The following is a 17,297-nucleotide window of genomic DNA, read 5'->3' on the forward strand; positions in this document are numbered from 1 at the left end:
ACCTAAGTTACTAATATTAGTCTGTTTATACTCGACTAACTAAACTTACTATATTTGTAGTAGTAAAACGTAAAAAGTAAATATATATATATATATATATATATATATATATGAATGTGAGAACAAAAGAAAGTGAAGATGCTGAGTGCAAAAAGTACAACACGAAGAAGACCTTTTATATTTGTAACTATAGTTACTTTTATTCGTTGCAACAGAAAAAGTAACTTGTTACTAGTTATTTGTTATTTTTTTCAATAAATAATCAATGCATAATGATAGCAAATTACTTTTGAAAAGAATTTTTCTAATCTTAGCGCAACTCAGCGTTTAGTTAGTTATCATTATAATCATAAAAAATTGCGATTATCAAATTGTTATTATAAAAAATAGTGATAAGAGTGAAAGATTATGATCAACAAGTCAACAGATTATGATCAAAAAATGTCCTTAACTCTTTTATTCCCAACAATTTTATCAGAAACTTTCAAAAATTAAAAAAACTCAGATTAAAAATATCCTAAGCTCAAAGGAAAAAAAATTCAAATTAGTACAAAAGGATAAATATGCATTGCAAAGGTGTCAGTTGCTAAAACAAAATATGTGAAAACTAATATACATAAATATGAGATATATGTTTCAACCTTTTAAATATTGATCATCCTTAGTGTGATACTTGATAACAAAATTACATTTGTGTATATTAGATTTCATATCATTTTAACAACTGACATCTTTGCGATGCATATTTATCCTTTTGTACTAATTTGCCCTTTTGTATTAATTTCAAAAATTTTAAGTCTGCACTCGACGACTTTAGATGCAATTTTAAATTCTTTCTTGTTTTTCTTTGATTTTTTTTCTCCTATAACTTGTGCAAAATATACATAATCAATAAGACCTTTAGGCAAAAATGAATCTTTAAATAATCTGGCCTTTATTGAATCCTTTATGGTAATTCAAAAATTTTAAATGACACCAACCTGCGAATATCACTTCAAACATTGTTTTTGTTCGTTGATGCGAGTAAATTATCCATGAAAAAACCACTAATACCCACACTGAAGTTTTTCACGGAACATTTCCTAAAATATCGTCTATTTTAGGGCACGCGATAAAAGTGTTGTCAGCCTCTGCTCTATCGGAATTTTTGGCAACCAGCACTTTCACTTGACGTTTTTCTAGTACAATATACATTCTCTAATCGTTTCATCCTAACCTAAAAGTATAACAATTATAATTGAGAAATGATTTTTATATGTATGTACTAAGTATGGTATATACATAATATTAACATACATTCACTTAAGCTACGTTTCACTCGACACTCGCAACGTTTATAGAAGCATTTCATCCTTGTTGTTTGTCAAATGTTAAACAAGAATGTTTGTGAACGTTATGAGAATCAAATAGAACGCACTCTCACCAATCGTCATGAACGAAACTACTTCGATTGAAAAAATCATCAATTATAATTACTTGCAGTCATCGAAGATTTTCGTATACATGAAGCAAATAGAGGGAAAAAATAAGATGAAAAGTGATCGAAGTTGTATGGATCTTGACTGTGCAAAGTGAGAAGAACGTACACAATCACTCAATTCTACAATACAGGCAATCACAGATAATTACGGTTACACTGGGCTGCACAGATGCAGCAGATGCAGAAACATCACAGCTTTTATATACTTTCACACAATCTAGACTAGTATGTATACACTAGTATGTATTATGCTAGAGGCCTTTAGGGACTCTGCACAATAAAAAGAACAGGGAACGGAGAACAGAGAATAAAGGGCTCCGCACAATAAAAGAAACAGGGAACAGAGAACAGAGAATAAGAATTTCAACCTATCAGAAACTGTGTATTCCACAATGATTTTATGGATATATTAATTAAGAATAAAGAATAAAGATTTCAACCTAAAAACCTCAGAAATCGAATACACCGAAATATGGTTTTTGATAGGAAATTCTTATTCTCTGTTCTCTTTTCCTTTTATTGTGCGGAGCCCCTAAGAATTTCAACCTATCAGAAATTATGTTTTATGGAATACACAGTTTCTGATAGGTTGAAATTCTTAGAGACTTCGCACAATAAAAGGAACAGAAAACAGAGAATAAGAATTTCCTATCAGAAATCGTGTATTCCGGTGTATTCGATTTCTGATAGGTTGAAATCTTTATTTTTTATTCCTAATTCTCTCTATTGGCTGCATCTTTATTCTCTGTTTTTCTGTTCCCTGTTCTTTTTATTGTGCGGAGCTCTTAATTCGGATCTATAATAGATTTTTAAACCTTAAGAAATGGACGAATCACAGTTGATTATTCTCCTCGCACTCGACTGTAATTGATCAATTTCTTACGGCTTAAGGCTTAAATCATCCATTGTAAATTCGGATTAAAGGCACACACCTTTCCATAACAATAATCATCATAAAACATTGTGTCGACGATGTCAGCAATTAATGCAATTGAATGCAAATCGATTTTTAGTGCAAATATATTTTCAGTGCAAATAATTTAATTATTTCAAGGTTATGAGGTTATAACAAAGAATATGTAATTAAAAGGGTTAAATTATTTATTAACACTGAAAAAATATGTGAATTAATTTACTATGTTTGTGTCAAGCAATTGAAAAGCACCCAATGAGAACTTTTGCTATGCATCATCACGTGCAAAAAAAACAGAGCTTTCTCATTGGATATCGTTTGTCACTTATCATCCATCGAGATCAGTTATTCAGTATGCAGGAGGCATATGGCGGAGGTTTCCTTTCTCTGTATTTTCTAACTGTTATGACTGTCATAGCTCTGTAAAGTATACCTGTTTAGAGTATTGTGAATCGACGCATAACAAAAAAAGTGAGATGTTTTCCGTAATAGAAAGAGTTGTTCCATATTTAAAAAACCTATGGGACAAGCAAATAAATTAGACACGATAAAGCAACTGGATTTGTTTTATATTAATTGAAAACCAGTAACAGAAAACTAGAAACAGAAAATTAGGATTGACATTTGATTTTCAGACATAATATAACAATTTACGATTGTGACGTTTGTCCTGTGTGATAATTGAAATGTATTTACAGAAATATTTCTGATATAAAAAATGCTGTAAGCTCTTTTAGTCTCCTGTAAATCTGGAAATTATATATAGCATTAAATAATTACGATTTTAAGCATGGATGTGGTGACTACTAGCTTAGAAGCTCTAATACGTGAGTATAATAAGAACTACATAATTGATTTACAATATTTTGCTTTCTATTTAAATATGAAATTTTTAATATTAATTATGCTTATTTTATTATGATTTTTCTATTACATACATTAACTGTGTACATATATATCTACTTCTCTATTTTATATATGTAGAGATCATCTCCTAAATTCATTTCCTAAAGAAGTAGTCCATAAGAAATACAAGAGACCATATCAACATAAACAATTCAAACTGAATATTAGCCTCTCGAATATAGTGATCATTCATAAAAGTTATGTATATTAAAGCCTCAATAAATAGATTGAAAGAGAATGGATTAAAATGGATTGGAATGGATTCAGATTTTCAGAAGTATGCATTTACAAATGTTGAAATGAATTCTTTACAATCCCAATGTATTTTATTTATATATTAGAATTGCATGAAGCACATTTTTATGTCTTTCAATCTAAAAAAATTTTAGTTCTATAAGTATATTGTGAATGCTCAATTCAAAATTATGAATAGAAAATGCATATTTTCAATGCTATTAAATTTAAAAAAGTTTTTTCTATCCAATTGAACCCCAAAAAATAGAAGTAGATCACGAAATACGCAACTGAAATACGCAATCGAATGGATTCAAATGGATTAAAATTTCCATTTATTTTAGTCCAGTCTCGTTTACTGAAGAACAGAGAAATATAGTTAATATTTATAGTTAATATTTATAGTTAATATTTGTTGTCAACAAAAATCATGTAAAACTTGAGAATCTCATAAAATTGATGATAAGAATTGATTCTTCTTGATTTTTATCAATAATTTATTCTTACATCAATAATTTATTCTTACAATTAATACTTAATGCAAATTTAGTTGTTAAAATTTTGATCGAATTTGATCGTAATTTATAGGTAAATTGCTAATGTTTTGCTAGGTATCTTTCTATTTTTCATTGCACAATATAGATTTCATTGCACAATAGATTAATCTAACAATACGTTCTGTGTTCTATTTTTCTTGCTTTTTATTTCTTGTCTTTTTCTCTCCTTATGGCTCGGTTTTTCATTATCTAGTTAACTTGTTAATGATGTTGTTTTACTCACTGGGCTTCATCCATGATATCATCATGAAGAACACAATTATCAATAAGATGGTCATGGGTCCAGTTTTTCATTATCATTAATTTGTGCTTAGGCTTAACCTGATTGATATTTTATCCATTGATAAGATAGAATATTTAATATAATAAAAAACCGAACCTGACTATTTTATCGACAGTCTTGTTTCTTTTGAAGTTTATCAGTTTTTATTTCTGGCGAAAAAATGAAGAAAAAGGACAAGGCTCTGAACACAAGAACTATGGACCTATTCAGACAAACTTATATAACTGCATAACTATACGTATAAAAGAAAGTATTTCTTTACATTAGGAAACCTCATCGATTATCTTGACCTTGACATGTGCGTTATAGAAATGAGAGTATATTAAGTTTTATTACATTTATAAAACATATCACATATCCTTTAATGAACTTAGGGAAAAGTTGGTCAATATTAATTTTTCCTCATTTCTATAACATATAATATCAGCGTTATTAGTGAGGTATTCCCTAATATAAAAATTTATGAAGAAAATTATCCAATTATATTTCTATCGTAAGGACATAAAATGTGATTGAATAATTTTCTTTTTGCATACGTTCATACGATGCAAGATAGGCCTTAACGCGTTATCTTACATTAAATAATAGAAGCCTATTAAGGCTCTGGAAACGAGGTGAAAATTACAAAAAAGTGAAGTAACTTATTAAAATATTAATAACTTAATTGGTCAATATCTAGTGAATTTCATCAGTTTTGTAATTTTTATCTTGTTTCAGAAACCGTATAATAGGCTTCCAGATCGTAAACGGAAGCATGTACGTAAACATCAACGCACACAGAAATTCATAACGTAATGTTAAATACGTTATGATAAAAACTTCTTTTTCTTCTACTAAATAATTTTTATGAATGATTTCTATGTTTATAATAGAATTTACGTTAAATTATTTAATATGACATGTATCCTTATTATTTTGGAAATAAAAAATATAATCATTGATGATAGAACTGTGCGTGCATATGTATTTATGTTGATACATTAATATATATGTATATATAAAATATTATAGAAAGAGTTACAAATCCACAAAATCAGAAGCCAGACGTAGCAGCGATTGAAGCATTTTGTGTGATGCTTACCAAAGAAGCAGAGGGTATACAAATAGGTATCAAGTTATTAGCAATACAAATTCAATCACTTAATGAATCAGAAGCACTGCAAGCACTTTCGGTATGTTGTTTTTAAATATTTTATGAAGTTGATGCTTTAATATAGTGTTAAAATAAAAAAACATGTTTAAATCTGGATTATTAACATATTTATATAATTAACATATTTATATAGTTGATAAATAGGCTATAAATTTCTTAATAATAAATTTAAATAAATAGTACGGTTATTATTATTAAAAATATTTAAAATGAAATATATAAAATATATAAATATATAAAGTATTTTAATAAATATTTTATAGAAGTTATACGTATAAAATATTTCTTAAAAATTCTACACTTATTTATAAAACTAATGAAAGAATGAAAGAATCTCGGGCAAAATGGGCCACGAACGAATGAGAAATGACTCATCGAATTAACGTCAAATCGATGTCAAAATCGAAATTCCATCGAATTGAAATATTACTTGAAGCTTATTTTGATATTTATAAACATTTCTTAATAGAAAATGAATATATTCATCGCTAGACTTTTAAACAACAATTATATAGTTTGTTAAAACATCGATGTTAAATCATGTTCGAAATGATTTCGATTTGCTTTGAAAACAAAATTTTTCAAAAAGGAAATTATTGTGTATTAATTATGTTTTATTATATTTAAGAAAAACAAAAAATTTTCTTTTTTTTAACAATAAAACATATAATAGTTAATATACAATAATAATAATTTTATTTTTAAACATTTTTTATTTTATGGACTAATAATAATTAAAATCTATATAAGGCAAGCCAGAGTATTTGTGCATATTATTATACGTGCATCTTTGGATGGATGGTCATACTGATGACATACCTCAAATTATTATGCTAGCAACAGTAAACAACACCCTTACTTTAGAAAAAAGACAGCTGTGTTTGTTTGAGTAAATACGCATAGAGTCGCTTTAAATATTGCAACAGAGTATAAGTAACGTATATAAAATGGGAGATCCATAACAAAACGGCAATAAAATTAAAAAAAAAATCTTAAAAACTCAATACGATAGACATGACAGAACCAACAGAGACGTTCTGTTCGACGTATTGAGAACAAAATGAAAAATTTGAAAATAGAGATCTATGTCGTCTCATCCGTAGGATATTGTATAACAGACAAAACATTGCTTCCTAACATTGACTTTTAACTAACAAGCACGTTTATAGTAAGACGTAATTATGTATTCAGTTCTTCTCACACTATAAATGAATTTAATACATGAATTTATAGTTCTATTGCGTTTGGGCTCAAGTTCATCATGTCTATAAAAGTTGCACAGCAATAATGAATGTGGGGAAGAACCTAGGCAGCAGCCAGCTTTATTTACGAAGATTCTGGGATTAAATGCTTGCATAGCATTCCATTAATTTTCTTGTTTTAGGAACTTGTTTAAAATCGTATATTCAAGATAAAACTGTTTTTGCGAATGTCTCATCATGAACTATCATTTGGCATAAAATTCGATTCCAAAATCGAGGACCGAAAAAAATCGGAATGAAATCATCCTTTTCGTCATTCTTTCAGTTTCCAACACAGTGGCGTAGTAAGGGAATGCCTGAGACAGAAACTTATACCTATTGTAATAAAAGAAAGTTCGTTATAAAAGATAACAATTTCGATTTAGTTGCTCTTCTTTTGTTTTTTGCCCGAAATCTTTTGACTCTTTCTGCTTATAACGAGAAGTGCGTTTCATTTAATGTTGTGAATATCATTTTATCCTTTTTGTTATCAAATATTAAACAAGGATGAGATGATAAGGATGAGAGACGCGAGCGTACGAATATTAAGTGAAATGCACACAAGGAAGTATATGTATATACTATTGAATCGACATTAAGACGGGAGTCTTAGCAAGGGTATCTGGGATGCCCCGCTCTCTCCGCCCTCTCTTCCTTTACTACGCTACTGCTTCGATATTGGATCAACACTGAATATTTGTAAAAATCCTCACTTGGGTATGTTATTATTTTTGTCAATTTCTTTCTCTACAAACACATATACATTCAATACACACATAGAAATCAAATATGTTCGCTCGTGACCCAAAATCCTTAATAAATAAAATATGAGGTTCTTTTAAAACAATATAAATAAGATAACAAAGATAATAAACTTTGATCTTAATAAGATCTCAACAATAAAATCTTAACAAGATTTTGAGAACTTAAAATTTATAAAATTTTAAATACACGACTTATATATGTAGATTTTTATTTTTCCAGTTATTAGATACTTGTATGAAGAGATGTGGCCCATTATTTCATGCGGAAGTTGGTAAATTTCGTTTCCTTAATGAGATGATAAAATTGGTTTCGCCAAAATATTTAGGTAATCGCACTACAGCGAGTGTACGGCAAAAGGTTTTGCAACTTCTTTATGCATGGATCAAAGAATATCCTCGCGAATCAAAAATTAAGGAAGCTTATGAAATGTTGAAGAAACAAGGAGTCATCGAGGTTACCTTTGCCAAATGTTATATTTATATTATTGTATTATTTATATATATATTTATATTTATTATATATATATGTTATTTATATATATAGTCTGATAATTATGTTTACAGATATTTTCCTATTTTTCTACAATAACATGGCAATATTAAAAACACAAAGTATTCAATTAATTGTTTATTTCGCAGTATTACATAGCTCAATATAAATAATCAAAAACAATCTGGAACTCAGTTTATAGTCCCTTATACAGAGTTGTAGAAATTACTCTAATTGATAAAAATAAAAAAAGTTGTATGTATAAATCCAGAAATACTTCTTTTTCGAATTGTAAATAAAAAATAAACAGTTTTTTTTATTTACATCAACAGAAATAATTACAGTAGTAAGCAGAAGATCAAATATACATGCATTTCACTTTCACATTACCTCGATTTAAATCAATTTAAATCCTCTGAATTTTTAGTTGCAACGGTATTTCAAGATTTTTGTTACAATAAAATCCAACTTATTTCCGAAATATTTAAATGTCTTTGATAATCATTATATAATATCATAAGATATCATAAGTAAACGAATGAAACTGATCATGAATTGAAAAGTGATGTACTATTTTTGCAATAGTTAACGAGATATTTTTAAAACTTAATTTAGTTCACCCTATCTGTTCATGAGAAGTGAATAAATTGCTAAAATTGCTGAAATAACTAAAATCTATCAAATTAAATAATTAAGATTTCAATAATTTCAGCGATTTATTTGAGGAGCACCGCAAAAAAAATGGATATGTTGTGTAGTTTATATCCACATCTTCAGAGGGCAGTAGTGCACGGGGCATTTTGAGAAGGATTCTCTTAAATTTCTCTCTGAATTATAAATTATACTTAATTACATTTTATCTGTAAACTTAATTGTCAAACTGTTTTTAACTATACCTTTATTATAATTATTGTTATTATTGTGTAGGATTTCATTTTAATTTTATTACTACTCTCTATATATAATATTTAAATATTATTTTTTTAATTATATTCTTTTATCTCATTGTAACATTTGTTTAAATAGTAAATATTATTTAGATTGAATTATTAATTAGTTAATTATTAAAGATTTGCAATATATGAGATAAGAACAAATTATAGGAAGATGCTGCATTTATAATGGCAAACAATGAAGAAAGTAAAAAATCGTCTAAGATAAAAAATAATATATTCGAAAATGAAGAGATGTCAAAGCATTTGCGTAGATTACTTCATAGTAAAGATCCTTCTGATTTACAATCTGCAAACCGACTGATTAAATTTATGGTGAAAGAGGTATCTACATTTTAGAGAGATATTTGATATAAAATCTTTAAAGAAATTGAAATTCAAATACAATCGATGCTTTTTACTCGCAGGTCTTACGTATCCGATACAATAATCCATGAATTTGAATGGTTAAATATATGATAGTAATTGAGATTTAAAAAATTTAAACAAAAATCAAAGAGAAAAGTATTATTTTTATTTAAAATAAAATAAAATATGTAATGTATATGAAAATATGATGTATATGTGTGTATTTAATATATAATTTTAATTAATTTTAGTTGTTAATTGGTTTGGAAAATTTATTTTATAAGTAATACATAATTTATAGTAATAATAAAAACATCAATTGTCGATATTGTTTGCACGTAGTGAATGTATTCAACTTATTTTTGTTAAAATTATGGTTTTTATGTTACTAAAAGATAAATTTTGTAGTGAAAGCTATTACTCTACATTTTATAAATTAACAGAATAATGTGAGCAGAAGCAAATCTAACTAATCTTAGGGAAAAAGTTACATAATCACTATCCAGGAGTCAATAACTGAATTATAATTTTCAAATATTTTTTCATTTTATATAAAATTATTTAGCATTACGTTATTTATATTTTAATTGTGAAAGGGAATTTACAATTCATTATAATTCATGAAAAAATTTCTTTGTTGAAAGAATGATTCGTGAAGAAAAAAATTTGTTGGATTTTAAATCAAATTAAGATCAAAATGATATAATTGCATACATGCAATAAGTTGTATTCGCGAATATTGCAATATCTATCGCGAATAAAGAAATGCGATTCATAGTTATGAATCGTGAATTCTAAAATAAGAAGCGTCAATTGTATTTAATTTTTTTTCCTGTTTTTTCTTATTTTGACTTTAATTTTTTGAATTTACATTCATATTTTTAAAGATTTTCATTACAGATATTTCTTTTTGTAGGATGAGGAACGACTGCAGTTAAATTCTCGAAGAGGCATGGAATTAGAATCTGTGCAAAACAATGTAATGCTACTATCAGAAATGCTAGATTCGTATAATCAGAATGAAACTAGTACAGAGGATCTTGAATTAATGAAAGAGTTATATCAAGCATGCGAGCGATTGAAACCTATTTTGTTGAGACTCGCCAGCGAAACTCAGGGCAATGTCGAAATGCTTGGTAGCTTATCATATCTTGTTATATCTAAACGATTTATTCATTTTTTTATAACTAGTCTAAAAAATTTTGTTTTACGTTAATATAATTTAAAAAACTTAAGCTGCAATTATACATTTCAGAACTGAAAATCTGTACATTTTATATAATATAAGTAACGAGTTAAAAATATGTGAAGTATTTCAATTTAAATATTGAATTATTTTATTAAAAATGACATATCATAAAGATGTCTCCAGATAATATGGCCAATGTATACATCAATTCTGCACTTATTCGCTAAATATTGATTACATTCGATATGAATAATAATTTTGTATGTCATGTATGATATTTGCTAATGTTGGAGGACCATATCGTTTGGAGGCGCCTTAAAATTGGATTATTGGACATCAATACCTATTACTTATTTATCTGCATCAATCTTTTTAATTAATTTTCTGTGCATTCTGTGACATCAGGTAATGTACTAGCTGCGAGTGATGAGTTGAATCAAGTTTTTGAGAAGTATACATCTATTATCGTTCTTGGACAATTCCCCAAATCTACGACAGAGGCTTCTAAGCCAACTTACAATGAACCATCCCTTCTGGATCTATCATCCCCCACTGAGATGATTTCCTGTAAGAACAGTTTAAGCATGATGCAGAGCACATCGTCGACGGATCATCGTTCAGATATGGACGTGCTCGGAGATATCTTTAATGTATTAGAAAAACCAATGAAGTCTGAAACAAATTTTTTAATGCCAAACGCTATAATGCAACCAATTAGTATCTCGCCCATGAATAAGAAAAGTGAGCATAAAGTGTAATTGAAACAATTTAATGCAAATAATTAAAGACTTACAAAATGATAAAGCATTTAATATTTTTTGCATTTTTTAAATATTTATATTTATATTTTATATTTATATTTATATTTATTCATTATATTGTACTATTCTTCTAAATGACGATAATCTGTAGGCGAAATTACCAACACTGACGAAGAAAAAATAGACAGTAAAGCAAAAGCATTGGAAGAATTGAACGAATTGGGCGAAACTTTACTTAAACAAAGTTTATCGGGTACAGTGTCAACTACACGCTTGTCACAAGGGTAAGGGCATATTTATGAATATTGGATGAAGATTGAATCTTAAATCATAAATATCGGAAGTGCTGAAAATAAAAAAACACAAAAAAATAGTCTCAATCTTTAAACATAAAAGTTTCAGCTTTCATAAAGCTTATATATCGATTATAAATAAGATAAACCAAATTCGATTTTGCAGTGCCGGAAATAATTTTTAATTACTGTCTCAGTCAGTATTTGTCTGTCAAGAAAACATGAGAGGTCATATGTCGGGGATTTTATAACACTAATAATTGATCTGAGAGGGATATTAAATTTACGTAATTTTAGCGGATCATGTAGTCGTGTCTATGAAGTTAGCACGGCATTTTATTAATTTTCAAAAAATAATAATTGTTCCGGTAGCACTTTCCATTGTTCTATTATTCTTTTAAAAATAATAAAATGTTCTGTATTTTTAATATAAAAAAATCGAAAATAAAGAAATGTGCTAACTTCATAGACATCATATAGACTCAGTGGAAGAGAATCCGTAGGGTCAGATGTACAGTACTCAATTATATACTCAAAATATTTTCAAAACTTACAATTAAAAAAATATTTGATTTTTTGCAGCAAAACAAATAATAACGTGACAAAAATTCAAAACACTTATGATCCCAGTAAAAAACAAAATTCGTCCCATAATTCTAATAATATATTGCAACATATTGCAACAGAACAACCGAATACGAGGAAATGTGAAAGAAATAGTAATTTAGACATTTTTGCATCTTCAAATTCGTCAAAAATTAATGTTGATTTGTGCAAAAAAAAATAGTAATTCAGAAATAATGGATGTAAAAATACAGTCACAGGAAATGACGCAATTGCAGAATGGTATGTCAAGGATAGCAAATATTGAGCCTGAAATCAAACCATTGACTGATATCACTGTCTGCCTTGAAGATATTAAACCAGGTTATTAGATAAATTTATCTATTATGACATTGTTTTATTTTGTTCATATTTTTAATTTTTTTTATTCTACATTTCTTAGAGGATGGTCCATCTATAAAATACCGGAATACATCGAAAACTAAACCCGATAGACAAAAATGTTTCAGATAAAAGTGTTGCATGATTTGAAGGAGACTAAATAATGTAAAATTAATTTTCTAAAAATTGATTTTTCAAGATCGTATGAAACTTCTTCACTTTTTTAAATTTAATAATATGATTTTTTTTTACATAATATAATTCCTCTAATTATTCTGCATAATAATAAAAGTATTAAGATAGAATTATAAAAAAAACTATAGTTTCAAGTTAAGTATTTTATATTATATTTAACATATATTGACTTAAAGAATTAAACATTTAAACTGTTTGTTTTTTTGATAACTATGCCTTTAATATCTTTATGTCAAGAATAATGAGATAAATAATTGAATAAAACACATAATTGTTTATTTTAAAAAATTATGCATTCTGCAATATGCAACACATTTTTTTTAAGATTTTTTTCTTTACATTAATTGATTTATCTGATTATACATAAGTATTGGATATGATAATTAAAAAATTAATAGTTTACGAAATATTTAATTTTTCTTGTCAATAGGTATCAGAATATAGTATAAAAAACATACAACTCTGAAAGTAAAGATTTTTTTATATCTCTATCTTAATACTTTTATATAAGAATAATTTAGAGGAATATTATGTAAAATAATCATTATTCTATTTAAGAAAATGTGCTCCATACAGCCTTAAAAAATAGATTTTTGAAAATTGATTTTATCATTATTTATATTCCACACAACTTTTATCTGAAACATTTTTGCCCGAGTTTAATTTTCTGTATTTTGTTTTAGGTGAATATCGTATATACATACATATGTGCGCGCGCGTGCACGTATGCATGTGTATATAATTAAAAAAAATAATGTTAATTATTTCACAGGGACAAATCCACCTATAACAGTAATTGAGGAAAAAAATGGCGTAAGTGTGGTGCTTCATTTTGCTCAGGATAGCCCTAGATCAGATGTATCTGTAATAGTAATTACTACAATGAGTAAAAACGCAAAGCCACTTAATAATTATTTATTTCAAGCGGTTGTGTCTAAGGTAAGTATTCAAAATTTAAAATTTTCTAAATTTCCCATATAAAATACATAAATTTTCGATATAACTTAATACTTTTTTCTGCATAATAAGAAAGGAAATAGGTGCTTAACACAAGTTTGCTTTCAGTTGTTTGCTTTCATGTTGTTACCAAAATAATAATTTCGTTTAAGGCAATCTAAAGACATTATGCGACAAAGATTGTTTGCGCAAACGTGCGGAAATGCTATAGCATATTTATTGCCATAAAATTGTCATAATCTGTTGAAAACCATAAAATATGTAGTCTATTTTTATCAATTGAATGAAAATGATGCATTGTCCATGACACTGCCAGAACGCAGCGAGTTTAATTTCCCAAATTTAAAAAACACATAGAATAGGATTAAAGAGTATTGAAAGACTTTCAGTTTTGTTCTAATAAAATAATTTTTTAAGAGGAACCAAGGGCTCCAAGATGAAAGCATAATACATTTTTTGATTTATTCGTTAAGTAAATAAAATATACAGCCTATCTCGTACCAAAATCGTACTGAGTAAATATTTTTTTTATGACAATGATTTCCTTTAAAATGCCACCAGATTATTGGCAACTTAAGATTTTAGGTAGAAATGTTTTCTATGATTTTCAATAATCCATTGTACGATCGGTTGTAAGAGAGCAACTGTTGCCATCAAGTTGCTTATAACTGTTAATGGTAATAAAAATCAATCCAATAATGAAAAGTAGCTTTGTTTAATATTGAAGGCAATTTAAGCAAAATAGCATTTCAAGCATATTGATAGTAACCTGCAGGCAACTTGTTATCTGGGTTTAAAGATATAAAAATACGAGGTTTCTAAAATCTTAAAGAGTTCTAAAATGAGTTCTAAAGGTTCTAAAATCTTAAAGAATTTTGAATTTAAGTTCAATAAAAAAGAATTTAAAAGGAGCGTAAAAAAGAATTTAACAAGAAGATGATAGATTCCCAAAACTTCAAAAATCTTAATATTTAAAAATTTATGAATATTTTTAAAGAAATTTTAATTAAATAAATATTTTTAATTTTGATTTTGTATAATTATGCATAGAAATGCAAATGTAGACTGCAGGCACCTTCTGGAACAAAGCTGCCACCGCATAATCCATTCCTCCCTCCATCCGCAATCACACAGATTATGCTGATTGCAAATCCTCTCAAGGTAATACAATTACATAATAATTATTCTTTTCGACAATAAATTAATAGTTCAATTATTTGAGATGGAAAATATTCAAATTAATTAATATTATTAATATTATATTATTAATATGTATAATATACGGTAACTTTGATAAATATGCAGCTAATAAATAAGAGATTATCCTCAAATGACCTTGACATATGTTGTCAAGATCATGACTTTGAATGATCTTGAACAAATTTTAGCTGTCGCTCGTAATTCATTAAAAAGTTATTAATAGAAAAAGTACATAAATATTACATAATTTTCTGACATCCTATATGTCATAGATTATGAGCTTTTATACGGTACTTTTATATGTACTCAAGATAAGTTATGTTTACCTTTCTTATTGAAATGAATGAATTAATGAATTGAATCGATGCAAGTATCATTTTATTTTCATACTATGCAGATTGTAGTCGTACAGTACCAGTACGTATGGGCATAGTCGTCATGCCGCAAATAGAGAGTATAGGGTGGACATTCCTTCGCGTAGAAAATCAGATAGGAGAGAAGGTGGGGTAGACGGTCCTTAAAAAAAAGGAGGTGGGATGGAATTTGCTTCGTGTGCAAAGTTAGATGCTCCTAAAAAGGGAAGATGGGGTGAAATTCACTTCACATGGAAAGTCGAACGTCCCTAGGCAAGAGAGTACAAAACATTAAGCTTGGTGCATAATTTTATAGCAAATTCTACACTTTTGTAAAATGATACACGTACAACAAACATACAAAGTGTGTGCAGTACGCAAAATAGATAATATTTAACATCAATGTCCACGGGCACCTTTTCACTGTGTAACTGGAATATTAGACCTGCTTGAAAATCTTTATACATACCATTTGAAAACACATACCAATTGAAAACTAATTCGTAACCTTAACATTTTTTGATATTGGAATTTTCGTGTCTAAATGACTTTAAGAATCTGTCATTAGCATCTGTTAGCAGATGATGTGATCACTGATGGTGTTAGATCAAAGACATTCTACATAAGCACTAGTATACATTTATAAAATATTTGTAAAAGAGATATTTAAAATTATTTTGCGCACATGCGTATATATGTGCATGCGTGCAATGAAAATGTTATTTTAGTTATAACTTATACAAAAATATTTTCACTTTACGTAGTAAATGTGAAATAATGAAAAAGCAAAGGAGATATTGATTTTATAAGAGTTTATAATTAATGTTTCTTTTTATGTGGAAAATTGATTATTTCTTTCAGGAGCCTGTATCTTTGAAGTGTATGTTAAGCTACACAATGGATGATGAAACAGTTACAGAAATGGGTGAAGTAGACACGTTACCTAATCTGTGAGATTCAGTGATTCTCTGTTGTAAACTCCATACAATGCTACACTCATACTTGTCGTGTGCGCCCTCAGTAGGTTGAAAATGATATAATAATGTTTCAATTATTCAAAAATACAAGCAATTATAAAATTGTTAGACATTTTTTTGCGCTACTATAAGCTTAGATTATCTGCAGTTAAATCTTCATATTCTTAATAATTTTTCTCATTTTAATTTTTTCTTGAACGTCTAGTCTTACAGCTGCTGTACATAGTATGTGGAAATACTTGACGTGTTACTTACTTACTTAATAAGCGTTTCCATATCTTGTGTATAGAAGTCCTACTCTAATAACATTTATGAAAAATGAAAATGTATCATAATTCATTCGTATGATATTTTCATTTTACATATATATGATTGAATGAGAGAGCAGGAAGAGAGTTAAATTTATGAGTATTATGTTGTTAAGAATGAAATCCATAAAAATACAGAATATATTTTAAAGACTATCTTGTAATTATGAATTCTGTATGGATTATCTTAAATGGATAAAGAAATAAAATGAAAGATGAAAAGTATACTAAATATTTCTTACAGAATGAGTTTTATAGGAGACAGTTCTCATATTATCTAAATCATTATACATAGTAGCAATGAAATCAGATTCTGAATATAATTACAAATTTTAAATAATAATGTTTTTTTGTTTATTTATTGTATATATGCGTGTGTGTCAACAAAGACAAACAAAGACTACAGACCAGAGCACAGATTTTCGTATAATGCATAAAGCAAAATAAAATCAATCTTAGTCTTTTATATTATGAAAGGAAAAGAGATGCAGGACTTTGATTGGATAATTTTTTTATCTAGAGTATAACGCATAATGCGTAAACCAATATCCATTTTCAGGAATTACGTACCATGCCCACTTTTGTGACACATAGATAAAATCATTAACCGGTATTCATAGTATTTGATTTTTATATTTGAGGCTGGCTTAGATGTCATTAGCCATAATCAGAGAGCCGTATTAGCATTTTAAGACATCGTTTAAAACGATGTCTTAAAATAAAATAAAGTCTTAATTTGATAAATTTTAATTATTTCAGCGATTTATTTTCACAAACAATTTTCATTACATATAAAA

The 17,297-nt window shown here is 27.5% G+C and overlaps 1 protein-coding gene across 1 annotated transcript; it reads left to right on the top strand.

The window, feature by feature from the left end:
- Positions 1 to 3,183: 3,183 nt before the first annotated feature.
- On the top strand, positions 3,184 to 16,169 carry LOC105627417 (ADP-ribosylation factor-binding protein GGA1). The gene is given in 12 exon segments (XM_012208700.1): positions 3,184 to 3,220; positions 5,385 to 5,545; positions 7,752 to 7,985; positions 9,125 to 9,298; positions 10,239 to 10,458; positions 10,917 to 11,252; positions 11,424 to 11,556; positions 12,148 to 12,340; positions 12,342 to 12,492; positions 13,478 to 13,644; positions 14,713 to 14,823; positions 16,077 to 16,169. Coding segments are annotated over 12 exon segments (2,010 nt in total).
- The last annotated feature ends 1,128 nt before the right edge of the window (positions 16,170 to 17,297 follow it).

Source organism: Atta cephalotes, assembly GCF_000143395.1.
Source record: "Atta cephalotes unplaced genomic scaffold scaffold00009, whole genome shotgun sequence".
NCBI classification, from domain to species: Eukaryota; Metazoa; Arthropoda; class Insecta; order Hymenoptera; family Formicidae; genus Atta; species Atta cephalotes.